General features: G+C 37.4%; 1 protein-coding gene across 1 annotated transcript in view; it reads left to right on the top strand.

Moving 5' to 3' along the window:
* Positions 1–17,106, top strand: part of LOC149187816 (purple acid phosphatase 2-like) — a 276,689-nt gene extending 259,583 nt beyond the window's left edge. The window contains exons 6-8 of the mRNA XM_089412888.1: positions 15,947–16,167; positions 16,289–16,410; positions 16,587–17,106. Coding sequence (XP_089269014.1) covers positions 15,947–16,167; positions 16,289–16,410; positions 16,587–16,767 — 524 coding nt within the window. The 3' untranslated portion in view covers positions 16,768–17,106. The remainder of the gene's footprint in view (positions 1–15,946; positions 16,168–16,288; positions 16,411–16,586) is intronic.
* Positions 17,107–23,826: the final 6,720 nt, after the last annotated feature.

Genomic DNA, 23,826 nt, shown 5'->3' with positions numbered 1-23,826 from the left:
TTGGGCTTCTAGAGCCTACATAAGAGCTGGTCGGCTTGATAATAATTATATAAACAAAATAAATTCATATCTCCATAAATACTTATCGGAATCGGATGATCTTTGGATCAATCCTACACCTCTCGACGAGAGGGATCCAATAAAATTATCAGCTGCCATAAATAAGCTGACCCATATGGAGTTTTGCCCTAGTTGCCAATTTAACATCAACTATTTAGGACCTTTGTTATGAAGGATTTAGGAGTAAAAAAACAAATATTGGGCATAGAAATATACAAATATGGGAAAAATGGTAAACTTAGATTTCACAAGAGAAGTATGTTGAGAAAATAATCGTGATACTTGGTACGAATATTGTGAAACCTATAATATCACTTTAGCTTCCCATTTAACCTTTCTTTAGGTTCATGTCCTAGTGGTGAGGAAGAAAAAGGGTATATTTCTCATGTGCCATATGCTAATGCAGTAGGAAGTTTGATGTACGCGATGGTACGTATTAGACATTTTATTTCACATGTAGTGAGTGTTGTTAGTAGGTACATGGAAAATATAGGAAGAGAGCATTGGAATCGAGTGAAATGGGTGCTTTAATATCTTAGAAGCACAAGTGATTATTGCATTTTAATGGCTGCAGTGATTTTGTTCGCCATTAGATTGATTCGGATTTTGTAGGTGAATTGGATAGGAAAAGATATACTCCAAGTTATGCCCATACTCTTGTAGGCGGATCTGTTAGTTGAATGTCAAAGATTCAAGAGACAATTTCTTTATCCACTATAAGGAAAAATATATCGTTGTCTCACATGCTTTCAAGGAGGCAATTTGGTTGAAGGTTTTCTGGGTAAGCTTGGAAGAACATAGGATAATGTGACTGCATTCTATGATAGTCAAAGTGCTATACATTTGGCCACAATCCAATTTATTATAGTAAGGCTAAAAATATTGATATTAAGTACCATTTTATAAGACATGTTATTGATAGAGGTGGAGTAGATATTAAAAGGGTCCACAATTAAGAAATTTGTGCAGACATGTTTACAAAACCAATATTGTTAGAGAAGCTACAGTCTTGTTTAGCTTCTCCTGGATTACAAATGAGGTGATGAATGGGCATGAACAAGGTATCAAGTAAATTGTTTTCAATATGGAGATTCTTAGAATTCATGACAACAAATTTAATAAATTATATTGTAAAAACTAAAATTTACTTCATGTAAATATTTTGGTAGTTTGTATAATGGTGTTGTGTTAAAATTGGTAACTAGGGCCAAACTCCATGCGGGTCATCTTATTTATTGTAGTTGATATTTTTATGGATCCCTCTCGTCGAGAGGTGTAAGATTGATCTAAAGATCATCCGATTCCGATAAGTATTTATGGAGATATGAATTTATTTTGATTATGGAATTATTATCAAGCCGACCAACAACTTGAGTAGGCTCAGAAGCCCAATAGACATGCCTATTCATCATCTACGTTTTAGTATAAATAGAAGAGGACTTGAAGTCATTTGTACACACTCTTTATGTGATCTCCTCTCCACGTCTTGGGTTTTTGGTGAAGGAGAGACACAAAAGAGTAAGCTGGGCTAAGTGTATGATGCCCTAGCCGCAGTACAAACTTGCCCTAGCCGCAGGTCATAAAGATTCTTATACACAGATCATGGAGACCTTATACGCTGTACATATACGTTGCTCATAGTGAATGATATACGTTGTTCATAGTGGATACATTGTGGATGTTATACGCTGGTTTCACGCAGTCATAACAAATATGTTTATGCAGTCATGGGAGATATTCACGCAGTCAATGTTCATGCTGTCATCGGAGATATTCACGCAGTCAATGTTCACGCTGTACATGTTGACACTAATACGCAGATCAATGAGTCTCATATATGCTGTACATGATGACACTAATACGCAGTTATAGAAACTCTTATGTACAGGTCATGAAGATACATATCCGTAGCAAATGGTGGAGACCTTATATGCTGTATACGCTGGTATGAGGGACGCTAATACGCAGTCATGAAGACTCATGACCTTGAAGACAGATACGTTGTCAATGATGTCATCCTAACGCAGTTGTAGAGACACTTATACGCTGGTATATAGAGAAACTTATACGTTGGTATGAGGGACACTAATACGCAGTCATGGGAGATATGTTCACACAATCATTGTCATGAGAAACATGTTCATGCAGTTAGAAGAGACATGTTCATCCTCTGCTCATGGATTGACATATAGCCGCTGCCATAATAACAATGATCACATATATCATCTGTGGCTCAATATTATGACCTGTTCAGGTACTATGACTTGATGGGCAGTAATGTTGATAGCAGTCAATGGTATAATCTAGAATGGAATTGTGTCAGCATATTCATTGACATGGCATGGCATAGCATGGCATGGAAGGCACACTATGTATAATGGCAGAGGGCAGCATGATGTATGGACAGCATGATGTAGATCATGAGCAGCATGATGTATGGACAACATGATGTAGATCATGGGCAGCATGATGTATGGGCAACATAGTGATGAGAGCATGAGCAGCATGATGGTACTACACGGTAAGGTGCAACAAATGGACGAGATGCAGCACTATGATAGGTGAAGGAGTCACCTTAGAGAATCAGTTGAAGCAATATGTCTTCAATTGATCTCTGCAGATATCAAAAGTCAAAGTGTTGACTTCTATTGTAAATGTACTATCTCTCTCACTTTCTCTGCTGAACCTTGAAGAACATAAAAGAAGAATTGATCAAGGGTTTCCCCACATTGTGGGGTTTGTCCCTGGCTAGCACCACATCTTGTGTCCTCTTGTCTTGGCTTGTCTTCTGCGATTTATATTTATGTTCTATCTGCAGTTTACTTTAATATTGATGTGATTGCTAATTTGGAAAAGATATTGGAAAATTAAAATAAATTGCTCTAGCATAGAACATACCTAAACTTAACATGGTATCAGAGCTGAGGTGAAGACAATGCCCAAGCAAGAGTGAAAGAGAAATCACCAAAGACAGTTGGGACAAGATAAAAGGATCAATGGGTTCCTCATCCCTCTTCAAATTCACCCTGGGTGAAGTCGAAGCAGAGAATATTATCAGAATGGCGCAGCGGAAGGTTTTGATGGCCTACCTAAAGATCACTTCATTGGGAAGTTCGGATCTAAGGGTGGAAGGAAAGACAGATGCCTTGGTTACAATAAGTTCGGCCATTATGCGAAGGAGTGTCTGAATGGCAGAGACACTTCTCTTGATGAAGATAAACAAATCATTCCAGGGTCAAGGGAATGACAGGTAATACAGTTCATCAAGGAGAAATGGTCGACTCTTCAAAGAAAGCAACCCCAGGCACCTCATTGGATAGATAATCGTGGGATTATACTTGGAGCCGATACCACATATCCTGAAAAGGGTGCAGGAAATGTTACCCCTCAATTGAATGAGGGTAACTTGATTCATTTACAGAAACTCTTTTATGTACCTGATCGCAAGAAGAACCTGGTGTCCATGTCAGCGATGGAAGTTAAAGGTTACAGGGTGGCACTCATTGATGGAAAGGTGCGTGCTTGAAAATAGATTTTTCAAAGATGTTTTTGAGTTTAGGGTTGTATCAAGTTGCAGGAAGTCCACTGGGAACCATGTCCATTGACATAGCACCAAAGGTCTGTGAGTCAGATGGTGACAGGGATGCCTGAATTCAAAAAGAGCATGAAGGTACATGTCTGAGATGTACTGAAAGAAAATCTTATAAGGGGACCATTCCCCTCATGCCATAGGTCCACAGGTTTGGAACAACTCGAGGAGTTTGAGATTCATGATCGGAATCTCATGTATGCAGGTGGTAGAAAGCCCTCTATGGCTTGAAGCAAAACACCCCAGGCATAGTATGAAAGGATCAACAACTTTCTGATGAAGCTGAGATTCACTAGGAGTGAAATCGATCCAAACCATCACTCGAAGGTTGTGGATGATAGACCTCTCATACCAGCACCTGTCTGACAAGTGCAGACCCTCTCATTTGTAGGAGACAGAGGGAGTTGGATTTCGAATGTGGAAAGATAAACTGCAAGCCTGTGACTGCCTCGAGGATCTTAACTTTCAAGAAGTTATATGGTAGTGATGTTGGACCAGATTTGGGAAATGCCTCTAAGTTTCATAAACTCATTCGCGTTGATGTTCTTGGAAAACCTCTGTCCGGACATATGTGTTGCAGTTATCATGGTGAGCTCATATTTGGTTGAGCTTCACTGGATTGTTGCCTAGAATCTTCTGAGATATCTTCAGGGCACAATCTCTCATGGGTTGAGATACATTGCTCGGAATATTTCAAATGTTGAGTGGGCAGGCAATGTGAAGGATCACTAGAGCACTTCTCAGTGCTAGTTCTCCTTGGGATCTGCTTTGATATCCTGGATGAGCAGGAAGCAAAAGTCGGTGGCTTTGAGCACCGCCGAGGCGGAGTATATTGCTGTTAGCATGGCTACTTGAGAGGCAGTCTGGTTACAGAAGCTCTTCAGTGAGCTGTTTGGATACCACTATGTAGCAAGATGATTAGTTCTCTTGTGAGGTCTGGATGATGTGTTCTCCATGACAACTATGTAGCAGGATGATTAGTTCTCCTGTGAGGTCTGGATGATTCGTTCTCCATGACGACTATGTAGCAGGATGATTAGTTCTCCTGTGAGGTCTGGATGATGTGTTCTCCATGACGACTATGTAGCAGGATGATTAGCTCTCCTGTGAGTCCTGGATGATATGTTCTCCATGGCGATTGTGTAGCAGGGTGACAAGTTCTCCTATAAGGATAGGATTGATTAGTTCTCCTGTCGAGGCATCCTACCTATGCAGTCTGGGACTCATGGGAAGTACCTCTCATCTGATCAATGAGTAGGGAAATGAGGATAGGGACCATAGTAGTATCGATGGACGCATCGCTGTATCTACCGTAGTCCCTATGCTAGGATGACCTTCATTGATCTGGGATCAATGATACTAGTATGGGCTCAGTTGTAGGAGTTGTACCTACTATGACGCTGACTTCGGGTCGGTTGAGACTGGTCCGAGACCAATGGTACATACTCTGAGACTGACTTCGGGTCAGTGTAGGACTGGTTTGGGACCCGTGAGAGTGGTACATACTATGACGCTGACTTTGGGTCGGTTGAGATTGCTCTGGGACCAGTGGTACACACTCTGAGACTGATGATATTGGTCTGGGACCAATGGTAGGAGTGGTACCTCCTATGACGCTGACTTTGGGTCGGTTGAGACTGGTCTGGGATCAGTGGTACGTACTCTGAGACTGACTTCGGGTCAGTGGAGAATGGTATGAGACATTCTTGATCAATTCTTCTTCTTCATGGTTCAGCTGCCAGCAGAGCCAATCTGAGCAGAGCAGAACAGAGCTAGCTGAGCAGAGCAGAGCAGAGCCAGTAGAGCTGAGTAGAGCTGAGCAGAGCAGAACAAAGCTAGCAGAGCTAACCAGAGCAGAGCAGAGCCAATAGAGCCAACAGAGCTGAGCAGAGCAAAGCAAATCCAACAGAGTTGAGTAGAGCAAAGCCAACATAGCTGAGCTGAGTAGAGCAGAGCCAACAAAGCTGAGCAGATCTAGCAGAGCTAAGCAGAGCTAGTGGAGCTGAGCAGAGTTGAGCAGAGCAGTGCAGGGCACTGATGGCAGAGATAGTACAGTCGGACATATGGATCAGCGGATGGATTTCTCCCTAGTTGAGAGGGAGTGTTAAAATTTTAAACTAGGGACAAACTCCATGTGGGTCAACTTATTTATGGCCGCTGATATTTTTATTGGATCCCTCTCGTCGAAAGGTGTAGGATTGATCTAAAGATCATCCGATTCCGATAAGTATTTATGGAGATATGAATTTATTTTGATTATGGAATTATTATCAAGCCGACCAGCAACTTGAGTAGGCTCAGAAGCCAAATAGACATGCCTATTCATCATCTATGTTTTAGTATAAATAGAAGAGGACTTGAAGTCATTTGTACACACTCTTTATGTGATCTCCTCTCCACGTCTTGGGTTTTTGGTGAAGGAGAGACATAAAAGAGTAAGTTGGGTTAAGTGTATGATGCCCTTGCTGCATTTCAAACCTGCCCTAGCCGTAGGTCAAAGAGATTCTTATACACAGATCATGGAGACCTTATACGCTGTACATATACGCTGCTCATAGTGAATGATATACGCTGTTCATAGTGGATACGCTGTGGATGTTATATGTTGGTTTCACGTAGTCATAACAAATATGTTTATGCAGTCATGGGAGATATTCACACAGTCAATGTTCACGCTGTACATGTTGACACTAATACGCAGATCAATGAGTCTCATATATGCTGTACATGATGACACTAATACGAAGTTATAAAAACTCTTATGTACAGGTCATGAAGATACATATCCGCAGCAAATGGTGGAGACCTTATACACTGTATACGCTAGTATGAGGGACGCTAATACGCAGTCATGAAGACTCATGACCTTGAAGATAGATACGTTGTCAATGATGTCATCCTAACACAGTTGTAGAGACACTTATACGCTAGTAGATAGAGAAACTTATACGCTGGTATGAGGGACACTAATACGCAGTCATGGGAGATATGTTCACACAATCATTGTCATGAGAAACATGTTCACGTAGTTAGAAGAGACATGTTCATCCTCTGCTCATGGATTAACATATAGTCGCTGCCATAATAACAATGATCATATGTCATTTGCGGCTCAATATTATGACCTATTCAGGTACTATGACTTGATGGGCAGTAATGTTGATAGTAGTCAATGGTATAATCTAGAATGGAATTGTGTCAGCATATTCATTGACATGGCATGGAATAGCATGGCATGGAAGGCACACTATGTATAATGGCAGAGGGCAGCATGATGTATGGACAGCATGATGTAGATCATGAGCAGCATGATGTATGGACAACATGATGTAGATCATGAGCAACATGATGTATGGACAGCATGATGTAGATCATGGGCAGCATAGTGAGTAGATCATGGGTAGCATAGTGATGAGAGCATGAGCAGCATGATGATGCATGATGCAGCATGATGGTACTACACGGTAAGGTGCAACAAATGGACAAGATGCAACACTATGATAGGTGAAGGAGTCACCTTAGAGAATCAGTTGAATCAATATGTCTTCAACTGATCTCTGCAGATATCAAAAGTCGAAATGTTGACTTCTATTGTAAATGTACTATCTCTCTCACTTTCTCTGCTGAACCTTGAAGAACATAAAAGAAGAATTGATCAAGGGTTTCCCCACATTGTGGGGTTTGTCCCTGGCTAGCGCCACATCTTGTGTCCTCTTGTCTTGGCTTGTCTTCTGCGATTTATATTTATGTTCCATCTGCGGTTTACTTTAATGCTGATGTGATTGCCAATCTGGAAAAGATATTGGAAAATTAAAATAAATTGCTCTAGCATAGAACATACCTAAACTTAACATGTTGGTTCACAAAACCAGCGGAAGTTTGTGTAATGCATGTAATGGTGCCAAGATAAATATATTTATGTACCTCGATGGATGGATTGAATTGGTTGAAAGCTGGATTATGTTTTTGATTAATAAAATACCTTACCTTGCCTTGTGGATGTTTCTTTGACACACTGTTAGGGTTTACCACATAAATTTCGTGTTGTATGAGTGATCCATGTTTTTTTTTTTTTCACTTACTGGTTCACGGATACCCGGGTCAGTGGGTAGCCGCTACGTCTAGGGTTTTAAACACTGAGTGGACGCCACCCGAAGGGCATCAACACCCCTCGGCCTATTTACTGACCTAACCCCAAGAGCTTTCGGGATTCGAACCTGCGACCTCCCATTGACGAGGCACTTGATTTGACCGATTGAGCTAACTCTTAGGGCTTGAGTGATCCATGTTATCTTTATGCCATTATTTATTTATTTTTTATTTAATCTTGTTCTTGTTCTAATTACTAATATTCAACACTATCCAATTTTCATGAAACTACCTAATCCAAGCATTGCAATATGGTACAGAAAGCTAATGAGACTAATCAATGATTTTGGCTTGAGTGGAGGGTACATTTTTGCTAAGGCCATGACAATGGAGTTCAACAATCAACACCACCAACATTAGGGTACATAAAGGGTTGGGCCCTCTTGATTTAATGCCAATATCTTACCGTCATACATGATAGAATCCAATGAGAATGTATCATGTCCCCATTTCTATTTTCCTCTATAGTACAACAAAGATGGGTTTCCAAGGTATGTGATGGCTAGGCCAGAGGAGCAGGATTACATCATAAGGGTGTCCCAGAGGGGTTTTGGGAGTTTTTATGGGATCTGATGGCATTCGCTTGGCATATCCCATCATGCGCACAACTTTTGTTTTGTTCCAGCGCATTCCGACAACTTTCAAAAACCAAGGTTATTATTAGGCTTGACTTAATTAATTATGCCTGAGGTGGCATTTCGAGAGGATCATTTGATGAAACGCCTCAGTGTAATAGCTTATTGGAACCAGAAAGAGAAGATATAAAGGATGGGATGTTGAAAAGTGACTTCCAGTGGCCAGAGAGAGTGTGTTGGGCGATTTATAATTTTCCCAAGTTAAAAATGACTTTAATTAGTCATTTAATTAAAAAGTGGAAAAATAATTAATTGGAGGGAAAAGGCTAAAAGTGACTTAAGTGAAATAAAATTAAATTAAAAGGTCACTTAAGATAAAGTCATGGGAGGAGCTTCTAGAATAATAATAAAATAATAAAATAAGATGCTTCTAGAGGCTTGGATATCTATTTATGGAGTCTGTAAAAGGAGGAGGAGGAGATCATTTGGGATATCTTGGATTTGAGATTTTTTCTTATGGAGAAGTTTGGAGAACTGGGAGTTCCCAACTTCAGTTGTAGCCCCAAGATGGAAACCCTTGGGTGATTTAGTGAGAGTGCGCGAGATCCCATCTCTCCCCTTGGTGGATTCATCTAGAATTCATAGGCGCAATTTATTGATTTTGTTGTTTGGTTTTGGAGGCTCAGTTTTGGCATTGGAGCTGATTATTTTGTGGCCAAATTATTTATCTTAGCCATTTCAGTTGTATCAACATGTATACCTTATCCAGCTAATATAATAAAGTTGCGTTTACCTCCACTTATTAGTTGTATTTTATTTGTTGCGATTGACTGACAATTCTTCTATTAAATGAATGGAAATTTTATGTGAAGCATTTGTTGAGTTAAATTTTGAGAATTTGTCAAATTTTTCCATTTTGGATTACAGAATGTTGCAATGTTGCCCATCCTGATTGTCTACTAATATTTAAGTGGGATATGAAATTCTACTTTTTCATATGAAGTCTAATGAGGTTGGAACCATTCAAAAAAATCCTAAATCAATTAGTGGTAATGTTAAAAATTTAAGTTAAAGGATAGAAGGAAATACAAAAGAACTGCCAACTTTTAATCTTAATATTACCATTAATTTACACCATTTTTGGTCAAACCTAGTTAAAAAATCAAGTAAAACGAAGCCAAATTAGGTAGATTTAGTGCCAGATATGCATCAATAGATGCTAGTAAAACTTGGAAACACATTTTTGGTCATACAAATTACATTTTTCATACATGGTGATATGTAAATTGCCACAGATATTCCACTGGTTTCTTCACTACATATCTATGAAAATAAACCAAAATCTATATTATGAAGGGTTAATTCTTTTTACTCTTTACATTATAATTAATTTTTTGCTGCTAATGTGTGCAATGGATAATATGCAAAAAATAGAGAAAAAATAAATAAAATCACTCACAAACCACAATGAACACCAAGATATGTTCTTAGAAACCATTACACGAGAAAACCCCACTGGAAGGTGAGGTTTCTTTGCTTTCTTTTGTATGGAATGGAAACGATGCAAGTACAAAGAAGAAGGCACTCTCGATGAAGTTGCCTAAGACCTGTGGCCCGTCGGATGCAAACCCCCTTTATTATGCTCTCTCTATGCACACTCATCTAATCTAATCTCTATGGAACAAAATGCAAAGAAATAGAATGGAATCCCTTTTCCTACTAGTCGTTCGGTTATAACATAGCCCAATAGCCAACTAGGGGTTAGATTTGACCCATTTTAACCCTCAACATCAGTTACAACTCGACCCTTCTAGAGTCTTCTTCATAGTTCCCACATGGCCATCCCATTTTACATGAGTAATAGGGGTTGATGTGGCATCCTCTTGAATTATGGTGGTCAATCATGATAGGTCAACTTTTGAGAGGCGTAACTTTTGCATCCAAACTCCAATTGATGTGATTCTTGCATAGTTGGAAAGATATTTGAGTGTAGAACAATGTCATATGGCCAAAAAAATAAGAGGGAATTATGGTCTCAAAATGGCCTCAAAAGGTTTTAGATTCCAATTCTCCAAACTTGCTCCCATTGATAAAACTCCTCTTGTAAGTTGATTTCTTCAAATTTTCCACTCTAAAAGAATCTAAATGGATGGAAACTTATATAGTGATCCAATTTGGATCTTGCGGGATGTGTTTGTATAGCCAAAAACATGTTTCAAGGCCATACCACATGCATTTCCATGCTTTTGTACAAAAATTAGCTTGGCATGGCCCTATGCTAGACATTTCGTACAATATAGGGTTCAATACCAATATTACAAGAACAAATCACTCTAAATTTGTTTGATTCAAGCATAATACTAGTGTAGAGGATTTGTTAAAGACCCTTTTGGAGAGGACTAACTATAATTCATATAAGTTCCTAAGAATAAGTGACCCATTCCTATTAGCCATTTACCAACCTCCCATTCATATTCAAAATCTACCACTAGTCCAGAGACAAATATAGTTGATAAATTAAATACTTAAATACAAAACCATAATACATCTTAGTACTATAATGATGAAAGCTATCAAATACCAACATAAAATATTCCAATGCAACCAACCCAGTTGTCCATCTAGTTGCTTTGTTCTTGTCGCATCATTTCTTACCTTCGATAAATGGTCACCTAATGGTCGACCAAGGTGTAAAATCATTGATTCCTATGAAATTTCACTAAGGGTTGCTTATCAATATTGTTAAGATCTACATGTCAATGATTTTTGCTTGACTAAAGACTATTATTAAAGCAAAATATATCACCTTAGCCTCACTTAATACTCTAGATTAACTGCAACAATAAGATCAACCACCACTATCAGCTTAGTAGTTGTTCCCCTGCTATTTTGTGGATGGGTGATATCACCAAAGGGGAGGCTTCCCTAGCATATCTTGCATACTAACCCAAGAATTCTTAGCATAAATACCTCAAAGGATTCTTCTAAATAACCACCCAAGGATAACATTCTTTAACGTAGGGCTTCGGGTGAGATAAGGTAATGATTTCAAAGGACCTATGGCTAAGTCTACAAGGGGGGCTAAGATAGTCCTAGAGATGCTCAAATAGATTCCAAACAATTGCTACCTTTGATTTAATGATTGTTATTATAAATTAGGGCTTATAATAAGCACAATTTATAACATGCAAAATATATGACAGCAATAGCAAAACAACCTATAATTAATGATAAAAAATAAATAAATAAGGTTGTTGAATGAGTAAGTGAAGCAAAAGGTCACAACAATTTTTCAATGGCTGAAAATGCATAAAAAGGCTACTAAGCCCTAGACGTCAGCCGCAAAATGGTAGCTAAAAATTGCACAATAAAATCATATTTTCCCTTTTCAATATAATATATGCAAAGCCTAATATTAAGAACATGAAGAAAAAGATTTTTATGCTATTAAATGCATATTTTTTCGGTAATGTAACCCAAGTTTATCCTAATAAACATTAAAAAAAGGAAAAGATTATTTTTAAAGGTTGACACATAAAATAATAGTGCTTTTATTAGTCTTGGGTATATGGAGTCAAAAAGGGTGAGGTCAATGGTGGAATACCTTGATTGGAGCGAGTTAAGATAGAGAAAACCTCTCAATCTAAATGCTAGCAGCGCAATCAATTGGAGATTTAAGGTCAAGGAATGCTATACTGCATTTGCTTGATGGATACTTGGTGACAAATTTTGCAAAGGAGATGTTAGAGTCGTAATGATTCCATATATTAAGATGAAAACTTCATGCAAACCCTATTTCTACAACATTTGCAAAATGGAAGAAGATACTCACAATGAAATAACAAAATTCACCATAGAATCACTTCTCTAATCCAAGAGAAAATCCCTCCAAGCAATAATATCCTCCCCAAAATATTCGCCACCCTAGTGCTCCATTGCATCCAAGAGAAAAGAAGACTAGTGCACACACTCTATAGATGAGGAAAATGATCGTGTGACCATGAATACACCTAAATCAACCTCCCTTTATTTATAGGAGGGAAAACAAATCGATTTAGCGAAAAATTTGAGTAAAATCCCAAACACTTATACTTTTTAAGTAATTACAAGTTAAGTAGGTCATAAGCCAACATAAAAGATAACTATCTCTATGATAAAACATAACAAAAAGCATCCTTTTAGCCTACATGTGTGAGATCCTGCAAGGGTGACATCATCCTCCAAAGGTGAAGATTTCCATCAAAAGTGCCATGTATGGGTCAAAAGAGTGCTCCTCACTCAAAGGACATCTCCTCGTCAACAAGGTGTTCTCTTCATCAAGAAAAACCATCCTCATCAATTTTTCATCATCAACCAAGCCCATGTCATCACTCCAAGCCTCATGAAGGTAGCATCTTAAGGTTAGGGCATGATGTCATCATCCAAAAAATGTGTACCATCCCTTCCAAAAGGATCTCAAGTCATCATCATCATCAATCTGATCCATAAATAGGGAAATGCCCATCAAGAAGGTACAATGCCAATCTAGGGGCATCCTATGTTCTCTAGCGTACACCTTTCTAGGCAATGTCTTGGCTTTGATGTGCAATGTTCCAAGCTTTGGAGGGAAAGGAGAAAGTCATCATTAGTGTTTGATACATCCAAGGTCAATGTTCCACATAAAGTGGTCAACATCCAAGCTATGGTGCACTAAAAGGTCATCAAGTGGGGTTGGACATCCTCTTTGAAGTGCTGGAGAAGTCACAATCAATCCCTCAAGAGATGGCAGTTGTAACTTGTACCTACGAGACAACATCTGAAACATACCTTGAAAATAAAGTGAGATCATCATCATAGGTAAAATAACCATAAGAGTATTAGACAATGGGCCATATCTATTGCAAAAGGCACTAAATTACTTCACACAAGCATCATCTTCAAATTTCTTCCTAGCTTATGGTTTGTAAACAAGTTATCATGGTTAGGTATGGGAGAGTTAGCCAAAGGTCCTATTAGGTGCTTCCAACCCTAAGGGGAGGAACAATTCCTAGGCTACCCCATTAATAAATAGTTGCAAGTGGTCAGTGCCATGGTGGGAGTTATAAAATTACAACATTCTTGAGTGAGTATAATGTGAAGAGACAAAAATCATGGGACTCGAGTTACCCCATTCCTAGGCTTATTTTTACCAACCCTATTGTTTGAATTTTCCTTCATTGATTTTCTTTTTCTTACATAGCTTGGGATACAAACTTGATTTATGTATCATTTACCCCTTAAAGATGAAGTGGTTTATTTCTCATTGGGTTTTGGATATTCAAAATTCATTTCATTTTGATTGCTCATGCATTAGCCAAGAATAGGGTGAGGTCTCATTAGGGGGGGTAGCACTTAGGCTAGGATTTTGTCCACATACTTTATTATATCCCATCCATTTTTTCGCATTTTATCTACATGGATTATGCTTTTTCCTTTTTTTCTAGTACATCAACCTCTTAGGGAAAAGTTTCCAAGTCCCTACTCAAGTTAGGAAAATAGGGAGCCAACATTGGTGACAAACAACAATCAAACTAAAGATGGGACCTAGATACAAGGGATAGATGGAAATGATTAAGTATTAACATGGACATGCAGCATTGATTAGTGCCTCCTATTTGTGCTCCTCCTAGATAGTGAAAGAAGGGCCTCAAGGAAGGTCACATGGGACTAGGGGCAGGGGATAGCCACCAAGGTAAAGCATGGGAACAAGAATACAACCAAAAGTGGTCTATCATCCAATTCAACCTATGATCCATACTAGTATGCCCTAATACATTAAATGAAAACACTTGATTAGAAAAATATTTGTGTACCTGACAATTGATGAACCACATTCATCTGATGAGTAGGCTAGATGTTATAAAGCATTGATCAGAGCATGGATGGAGGGCCTTTGAGGTTATCTATTTGTAAATCATCACAGAGATACTAGCTGGCAAGTTGACTAGAATGAGAGAATTTTTTTTCCTATGGGTTACCCACTCGGTTGGTAACAAGTACTGTTTTTGTTAAGGCCATGATAAAGTATCTCAACAATCAACACTACCAACAACATTGGGCACATAAAGAGCTTGGTGCTCTTGATTAAATGCCAATCCCATATCCTCATACATGATATAATTCAATGAAAATGCTACAATCCTTCCAATCCTGAAATACTAAAAACTATTAAGTTTGCTGAATTTTGAATGGGATATGAAATTCAATTTTCTCCATATGAAGCTTTATGAGGTTGGAACCACCTGTAAACATCGTAAACAATTAATGGTAATGTTAACAAATTTAGGTAAACGTACAAAATGGAAAGATAAAGGAAATGTTAACGTTTACTCTTAACATTACTATTAATTGCCAGCATTTATGGTCAAACCTATTAAAAAATAGAGCTAAATCAAGTAAAATAGGCAGATTTAGCGTTGGAAATGCATCACATGGATGTTGGCATGACTTGGAAATGTGTTTCTGGCCATATGTGTTGCGCTTCCGACACATGGGACAAATTTGTATGGTAAGAAATGCATTTTTCACATGTGGGACACATTAGTATGGTTGGAAATGTGTTTCAAGGCCATAACATAAGCATTTCCACATTTATATATGAAAACAAGCCTATTATGACCCTGCACCAGACGTTTCTTGCAACATAGGATTCAATAGACCAATAGTACAAGGATAGACTACTATAAATGTGACTGATTCCAACAAAATATGGTGCGAAGGATTTGTTAAAGCCATCTTGGAGAGGACTAACTACAGTTCATATAAGTGCCTGAGAACAAGTGATCCATCTTTGTCAGATATTTATCAAACAGCCATTTGTATTCACAATGTGCTAATAGTAAGGAGACAAAGTACGGTTTATAACTTTATAATTCAAATGCTGCAAGAAAAAACCATAGTACATCTTATTAGTCTGATGATGATAGTTATCAAGTACCAGAATAAAATATTGCAATGCCACCAACCCAACTATCCATCCAGTTGCTCTGCTCTTGTTGCATCATTGAGCACCTTTGATAAATAGATGGGTCATCCAGTGGCCAGCTGAGGTGAACATTCCTTGACTCTTGTAACTTTTCATAAAGGTTTGCATATAGCTGCTGTCAATGATCCGACCACAGATTTACCTATGGTAACCTTGTTAAGACTTGCCCTTAGATGATAAAGTTCAATGAATGATCTAATTGAAAATGATAAGAGACACACAGGCCTGATAGCATTTAGAGTTTGCATCAAACCAAATGACCTATTTGAAGTAGTAGGCATTGGTTGATTCCAATATACCTCTGAAGAAGGTTGACGGGAAGAGTTCTAGCCACCTTCAAAAATCTAATATGTTGGAAAGAAATCGTCCCAATAAGTACAACAAAAGGATTGGAATTTGCCACTGAATTGAAGAGACTAGAAAATTGCTATTTCCTAAAACTCTATATGAAAGATGTTTATAAATGAAAATGGAATTTTGGTATTGAAGCTAATTAACTTATGCTAAAGACTAACTTCTGCGTGCTTGCATCTCTTCATATTTTCTAAATTCTGTTTAATCAATGTGCAGGAAAATATACTCCCCAATATAATTGGCTTGAGCAGGAATTTCCCAAGGTTAACAGAAAAGAGACTCCATGGTTGATTGTAGTCATGCACAGCCCATGGTACAACAGCAACAATTACCATTACATGGAAGGGGAGACTATGCGAGTCCAATTTGAATCATGGTTTACAAAATACAAGGTTGACATTGTCTTCGCTGGTCATGTTCATGCTTATGAAAGATCTGTAAGTTTCAAATTATTCTGCATTTTCAAATTGAATTTATTTTTAGAGGATCAATTAATTACTGTTCTTATGAATGACTTTCAAAAATCTGAATGATTGAATAGAGCAATTTGGTTTGCAGAAACGTGTATCAAATGTTGCCTACAACATAGTAAATGGGGAGTGTACACCTGTGTTTGATCAATCTTCACCTGTTTACCTTAATGTTGGTGATGGAGGAAATATCGAAGGCCTTGCAAACAAGTAAGTTGAACATGCTTGCTCATTCTTCCAGTGAAACATTGTCCTTTTCAATATTATTGTGCTACTACAGCACTTAGATTTTGCTATCACCATCTTTTTAAAAAACTTTAATCACATCAATGAAGTTATCTAGTCTCTATGAATATTTCAATGACTTGTGTGGTAATTGGCTGTAGCTTTACTGAACCACAGCCCCAGTATTCAGCATTCCGCGAAGCTAGCTTTGGCCATGCAATCCTTGAAATTAAAAACACAACACATGCTTACTACCACTGGCATCGCAATCAAGATCGAGAAGCTGTAGTTGGTGATTCCCAATGGCTTTATAACAGATATTGGTACCCCCATGATGAATGAACCTACATCACAAAGCTAAAAGTACTCAGCTGTTTGCAGTATCCATGGAATCGAAAGGAATTGGATATAGTGGCAAGTATGGTCAAGAGTTGTACTGTGGACATTACAAATCAATAAACACTCTATTAATGTTGCTGTAACTCTGAAATGTCAGGTCAATTCTAAGTTTTGCCCATAAATTTGCAATCACCGTTTTATGTAATACTTTGAACAGATAGTTTTTGGGGTTCATGAGTACAAAAATAAAGTGCTATCTGAGAAACTTGATAGGTCTCATTGCTATTCACAAAGGTTATTTGGTACAATTACAACATTTATAAAATCACAATCTTAGCCTATTATTATTTGTTTCTTAAAGAGAGAAACCTGTCAGATTTGAGGACTCGATATCATCTCTTCCTCCTACTTAGACAAAATAGAGGATATCCAGTTTACCACTGGGCCAATAAACAACAGGAAAATCAACTGACAGAGCTCTATCAGTTGAATCTAAAGCACAGATATACGAGCTGTACTAAATAGAATAAAAACCCATACATAAATATCCTAGAGCCAACTACTTTCTCCACTATGAATTAGATCCATTCGAGGACCTATATGTAAATGAAATTGGGTTTGCAATTTCACATCGTTATACTTCACCTCAATCAACCTAAAACAACTCACATTCACATCGTAATAGTTTATAGATTTATAAACATACCAATACGCAAACGACTCATATTCACATTCAGATTCTAGAGACTTGCCAGCCACTAGGTTGACCTTGATTATCCTGGATGAGGTCATCTATCCATTATCTACATTCTCCCCCAAATTAAGGCCAACATCACCACCCTGTTTCAGGTGATACTCCGTACTCGATATTCTGACTATTGTTTTGGAATTGAGATCGTAGGTGAAGATTTCCGTTAATAAATCCAAATTCTTATAGCTCATCAGAGTCAATAAGATGCATGGTCCAATTCTGATTGCATTCTGAAGCCCTAGTAACCAATGAATTTGAAGCAATTGAACTTCAACCATTGAATTTTGATAATTAATAACCTTAAAATTACTTGAAATTCTAAACTCCTCCTAAATTACTTGTGACCACAAAGATGTAGCTAATTATGCTTGATAGGCTTCTCCATATTGAATATTGGCTGATTAATCTTTATTTAAATTTAAATCTTTATTTATTTATCATCATAAATGGAAGATATTGAAATATTATCTTCAATATTAATAAATGGAATTTCAAATATTAACTATATTGCATTTCTATATCTATGTTTATTTTTTCACATCTAACTAATGTAATTATAAAATTACCATATAAATTATCAAATAACAAATGATGTAAATTATTATTATGTAATTATCAAATGACAAATGATACCAATAGCTGTATATCAATCACATTTGCTAATATGATTTTGCTAATTTTGCTAGTTTATAAAGTGAAGAAGCCTCTCTCATACTACAATATGTTTGTCACCATAGTTAAGTATCATATACCCAATCCATGTTATCCTTGGATCTTAAATGTTTGGCCAACTCTACTAGTATAATTGTGCAACATAGTCATGGTATTTTTTTTTCAAGAGCATTGCGTGCCCAATGCAAACTGTTTTGATTGTAATATTGCTTCAAATTCCATTAGTGCAACAATTAGAGTCATAATATTTATTTTAATGAATATGGTATTGACTAGTAGTGTTTATATTAATTTTAATTCAAATATAGAGGGGTAAAGCATGTACGCTTCCATATATTTTAGTAGTCAAATCGTTGCATGGAGGTAGGTCTCTTGTCCCACAAATAAGCCTTGTACACCAATCTTGTTTTCGATTTGACCATGACCTTAAAATTAGTTTATTATTATTGTTGTTTTTGTTAGAAATAATAATACAAGTTAAAAAAAAGATATGATGGTCAATTTTGATGTAGTATATCTATTCACCAAGATCCCTGTTTCCGAAGCTATTAATCTAATTTCAAAATTGGTTGATCCAAAAACCATTAATCTCATTTAAGTATATCTTTCCTCCACTTTCTTCTCCCTTAAAGACATCTTGTATGAGCAAAATGCCAGCACAACCATGAGGTCCTCCTTATCCACAATGGTTTCCTATATATTTGTGGAACACTTAGAAACTCAAGCTTTGAACACTTCACCTAAAACCAAAATACTGGTTATGTTTTTTGGATGACACCTTTGTCATTTGGCCTCATGTCCTCTCATCCCTCACCACGTTCATTCTCCATCTTAATAACATCTCTCCCAATATTCAATTCACCATGGACCTTGAAAAATATAAAGCTCCTTCTTGGACATCCCCGTCTCCCAACTTCCTGATGGATCCTTTACCCACCAAGTTTATAACAAAAGACCTACATTGACTAATACCTCCATGCCTACTCTCATCATCACCCAACACAAAAGTTAGTTGTTTTAAAAACTTTGTTCGCCTGTCAATTCAATTTCTTCCCCCCACTTCTTGGAAATAGAATGATCACATAATCAACAAATCTTATCATGAAGCCAAGAATTACAAAACTAGAGCCTCCACCTCCTCTCCCATGTGTGCTTTTATCTCATTTACCTACATCAAAGGCACCGCTGATATTATTTCCAAATTCTTAGCCAAAAAGAATATCAAGACTTTAATTCAAACCCCACCAAAATATTCAATAACTATTCTTATTTGCAAAGGATAAGTCTAATCCTATGATGTGATAAGGGGTATATTAAATTCTCCGCTCCTCGAAAAACCATACATTGGCCAATTTGGTTGGTCCTTTGAAGCTTGTATCAAAGAACACATTGCAAACATGAACCACAATCACATTTCCAAATCAACCATTGCCTAACACTCTAATTTTCTTATTTGTTTCGACCAAACCCAGACCTTAGTTGTTGCACAACATTATTCTTCATGCATCATATGTGAAGCTCTTTAAGCAGAAAAACATTGAGGCTACTTTAATTGGGAAGATGACTAACCTAGGGCTTCCTCATATTCTCCTTATTTTCTCCATCATTCTCTTTGCTAACTTTTATCTTTATGTGTTTCATATTTTTTCTTGGCTTGTGCCGCGCGCCCTTCTTTATCTAATCCTTATTCTTAAAAAAATTCTCTAAATTTTAAATTATTTTTAATTATTAACATTGTTTATTTTTCTCTCACCTTTAATTTATTCATTCCACTTTCTTCTGTGTTATTATCCTTGTTATTAGTTAATTGTTTATATTTCATTTCTTTTATTATGAGTTAAATCCTATTATATTTGTCCCAATAATTTAATTCTATTTATTTTTTCAAATTATTAACTTCATAACAATACTTGGTGTGCAATCTTCTCTGCGTAAAATATTAATATCGCTTGAAAAGAGCTTTGACATGACTACAAAACCCTAACATTGGATTCATTGTTGTGTTCCAGACCTATTAAATCTAGATCTTACGCCTTTGGATTGACCCTACAATGACTAGCTCTATGCTCGTTCCACGATCGATAGGCCGGGTGGTCAGCTATGGCCAATCTAGCCTCCTCCACCCCACATGCAAAGGACATCGAGGCCTTCAACCTGTTGGTATCAAATGACCCCAAATGTTAGAAATGTAAGCCCTCTTGCATTGTCAAGAAAACAGAGGAGATTCCAAAGGTAGAAGTCTTTGCACCTCATGCTAGAATGACAACTTTGCAACTAGCAGAGAGAGGATTAGTTGGCTAGTTTATGGGTTTATGGCCCTCCCTTGGCTTTGTTATATATTATCGTTGGAAAAGAACTAGACACCCTTAATTAAGGGTGAGATATCCTCCTCCTATGGGAATGGTTTTTTTACATTCTTTTTCAAAAATAAAGCAAATCGAGATTTGATCTTCTGAAGCAGGCCTTATTTCATGGGAGCCCAAGGATTGTACCTCGACCAATGGAGCCCAAAATTTAACCCTAATAATGATGTCCTTTCAACAATACATGTTTGGGTGAAACTCCCTTTTCACTCTCTGCATTGTTGGAATGACGCTGTTATCACTCCTCCAGATCTCCAATGCTGAGGAAGATTCCAGCTAAGGTAACCATAGACCAATCTTTTGACTTGGTAGATAGCCCTACAAGGTCGAAGAGGGCTCTCTCCAAAGGATCACAACCAAGAGGGCTAGATGGATTAGGGTTTTAGGCTAGGTATAAAGTGCAGGGGTTGTTTTGATTTGATGTTTGGTTGATGGATGATGATAGGTCAAAGAAACTAGGTCAGGGAAAATGAGATATGATTGCAGACATTCAAAGGGGCAGGGTAGGTAGAAAACCTAACACTTTAAGGTGATTTGGTGAGATGGTTTAAGACTAGTGAGGAGCTAAGAAGAGCATGAAACACATGAATTCTTCCTAAACTGAAGAAATGATTACAAATTGTGAAAGTTTCCCCAAAACAGAGCATGGAAACTCATGAATTCTGTTCATCAACTTGAAAACTATCACAAAATAGACATGAAATGATTGTTGGAATAAACAACACATTCAAACATATGAGACAATAGAATAAACAATGTCAAATATTCATACCACAAGTATCCCAAGGAAATAACTGCAACTCATCTATTAATACTGGCCAAAATCTGATATAAAAGTGTCTTTGATCATTCCTTACAACATCCAACGAGTCCAACCTTTGAAAATAATTAAAAATACAAGATATAGGCCTCAAAGAAACTCCTAGCCATCAAGGGTCGAATCCATGAGAGGAGGAGCAGTTCCACCAAAATTTGAACTGATAGCTAGAGTGTAGGGTGGTCAAAGTGACTTATACCTAATTACAATGAACTGATTCATTACACCTCATAGAGTCTATTTACCATAGGTAATAGTAAAATGACCATAATTACATTACATGTTCAATTGCATCAGTAAAAAGTTGATTTCCCAAGAGGAAAATTAAATCTGGAGAAAAACAGAGAAAAATTAGGCCACTGGTCAAATGTACAACACCATATTCAGATCCATGTTTGTTTGCCTTCCTGTTGTCCAAATTGAGCTCAGGATAGCTCGTTGGAAATCTTATTCTGTCTAGTTTCCATATCTACCTTTAGTTTGTAAAATGGACTTTTTTGACCCTCCAAAAATGGATTCTCCCAATACTGGTAAAACATACAACGCTAGAAGGAAATGTGTGGCGCCGACTTCAAATCGACTTTTGAGTGCCTTCTCGAAGTCCAAATTGATCCCATGATAGATCGTTGGAAATATATCTCTCGTAGATACATAATGGATCTATCAAGCACTGAAAATGATCAAGTATAGCTCCTCAATACCCAATTCTCCCAAGACGGGTCAAAAAGTAAAAAATGAGGGTGCAAAAATGAAGTGTGATCTTGCATGAAACTTTTGGAGGTCTTATTCAACTACAAATTGAGTTCATGATAGCTCATTAGAAATATATTTGTCTAGTTATCATTTGATTCATTAAGCAAGTCATTGGGATAGTTCAGCTAGGAGAAAAATTGATTTTCCCAAGGTCACTTCAGAAGTGCAACAACTCTCTTATAGCAATTGTATTTTTGACATTTCTCCAAAACCATAACACCTATGTAAAAATTGAAGGACATTTTTCATCCTTCGACTATTATGGATAAAAAAATCTCTCACTTTTGTGAAATTCATCTATGTTTGGTTGGAAACATACTTTGAAGCAAAACTGACCCTATGTGTGGCAAATGATTTATCCCTTCGAATGACTTCTTGAAAAATGATGGAGACATGATGTTTATGAGTTGTAATGGCCTCATACTTGCTGAAATGACCTCCCTTAGGCCTCCTCTACTCAGATGTCTCTGATTCCATAGCCAACCCTAGTTCAGTGGGAGAGGAAATTAGGGTTTAGTGTAGGCAAAACAGGGGATTTGGGAAATTTATAGGAATGAAGGGAAATAAAGGGGATATGGGGCTTCTAAATTTTTAGGAAATTTTTGGAAGGTAGGGAGGAATGTTAGGAAGTAAGGGACACTGGAATTTTAAGGATTAAGTGAGGGGAAGGGGTCCAAAAGGGAAAAACATAGGCCTAGTCTAGAAAAGTGTCAAAAGAGTAGCAATAAGCTAGGGTTTATGGAAAAATGATGATTTTGATGGATATGAGTGATGAGAAGTGTTTAGGAAGGTATATTAAGGATAGGGGAAGGCGTAATAGCACTAGGATACAATTTTTGTTTGTGATTTAACCATGGAGGTCATGAAACCAAGAAAAATGTCCTCAAAACCCTAGGAGAGGGAAATGAGAGGAATGGGCATGGGAAAAGGTCAAGGGAGTTAGATGGAGTGTTGATGAGTGAGGTTTTTTTACTAGGGCTAGCATCAGTGAGTAAATTTTTGAATGAAGACAAAGGTGGAATGACAAAAATTTCTTAGCGAGACCCTAATATGAATATGAAAAGAGGAGTTTTGATCACTGATGGCAGTATGCAAATACTGACACTATCAGATGCCACTTTTAGGAACATAGGCAAAACCCTAGGGAAATATATTGATCATGTTGAACTACACGAAGGATTGCTCTCATGTGCATGGATCTGCATAGATGTAGATTTAGAAAAGGGTCTTTTAGCAGCAATCATTATAAACTTAGATCACTAGTCTCACATACAAGAAGTTGACTATGACCAACTCCCTTTCAAATGAAAATTATGCCATGAATATGGTAATTTTTCCAGAAATAGCTCAAAAAGTAGGAGCAACAACTTGTTGACAGTGTTGGATGCTGCCAACATGTAAGGGGATTTCCTTGATGTGGGGTCCCAATTAGACCTCACATTGTTTGGTGTAGGAGTCCCATTTGGCTGTATGGTCCGACCACAATTTGGAAAGGTTTCAAAGATATACCTTGGTTAAACACATGCACAAGAGATCCCAAACACTCTTTGGGGAAGAAATTATGTAAGCTTTGTGTGACACCAAATGTAAGATGCACATGGAACTTCCACAGTTGGTAAAGGAAAACAACCCTCCAGTTTGGGAAGTAATAGTACTAGCCTGAGGGAAATCCAGGAATGAAGAGAAAGACTTGGTATTACCTACAA

Source organism: Pinus tabuliformis, chromosome 3_1 (genome assembly GCF_031772625.1).
Source record: "Pinus tabuliformis cultivar Carrire ecotype Pingquan chromosome 3_1, CPIR1, whole genome shotgun sequence".
Lineage (NCBI taxonomy): Eukaryota > Viridiplantae > Streptophyta > Pinopsida > Pinales > Pinaceae > Pinus > Pinus tabuliformis.
The sequence above is the reverse complement of the archived record's forward strand: the minus strand, read 5'-3'. Positions and strand labels throughout refer to the sequence as shown.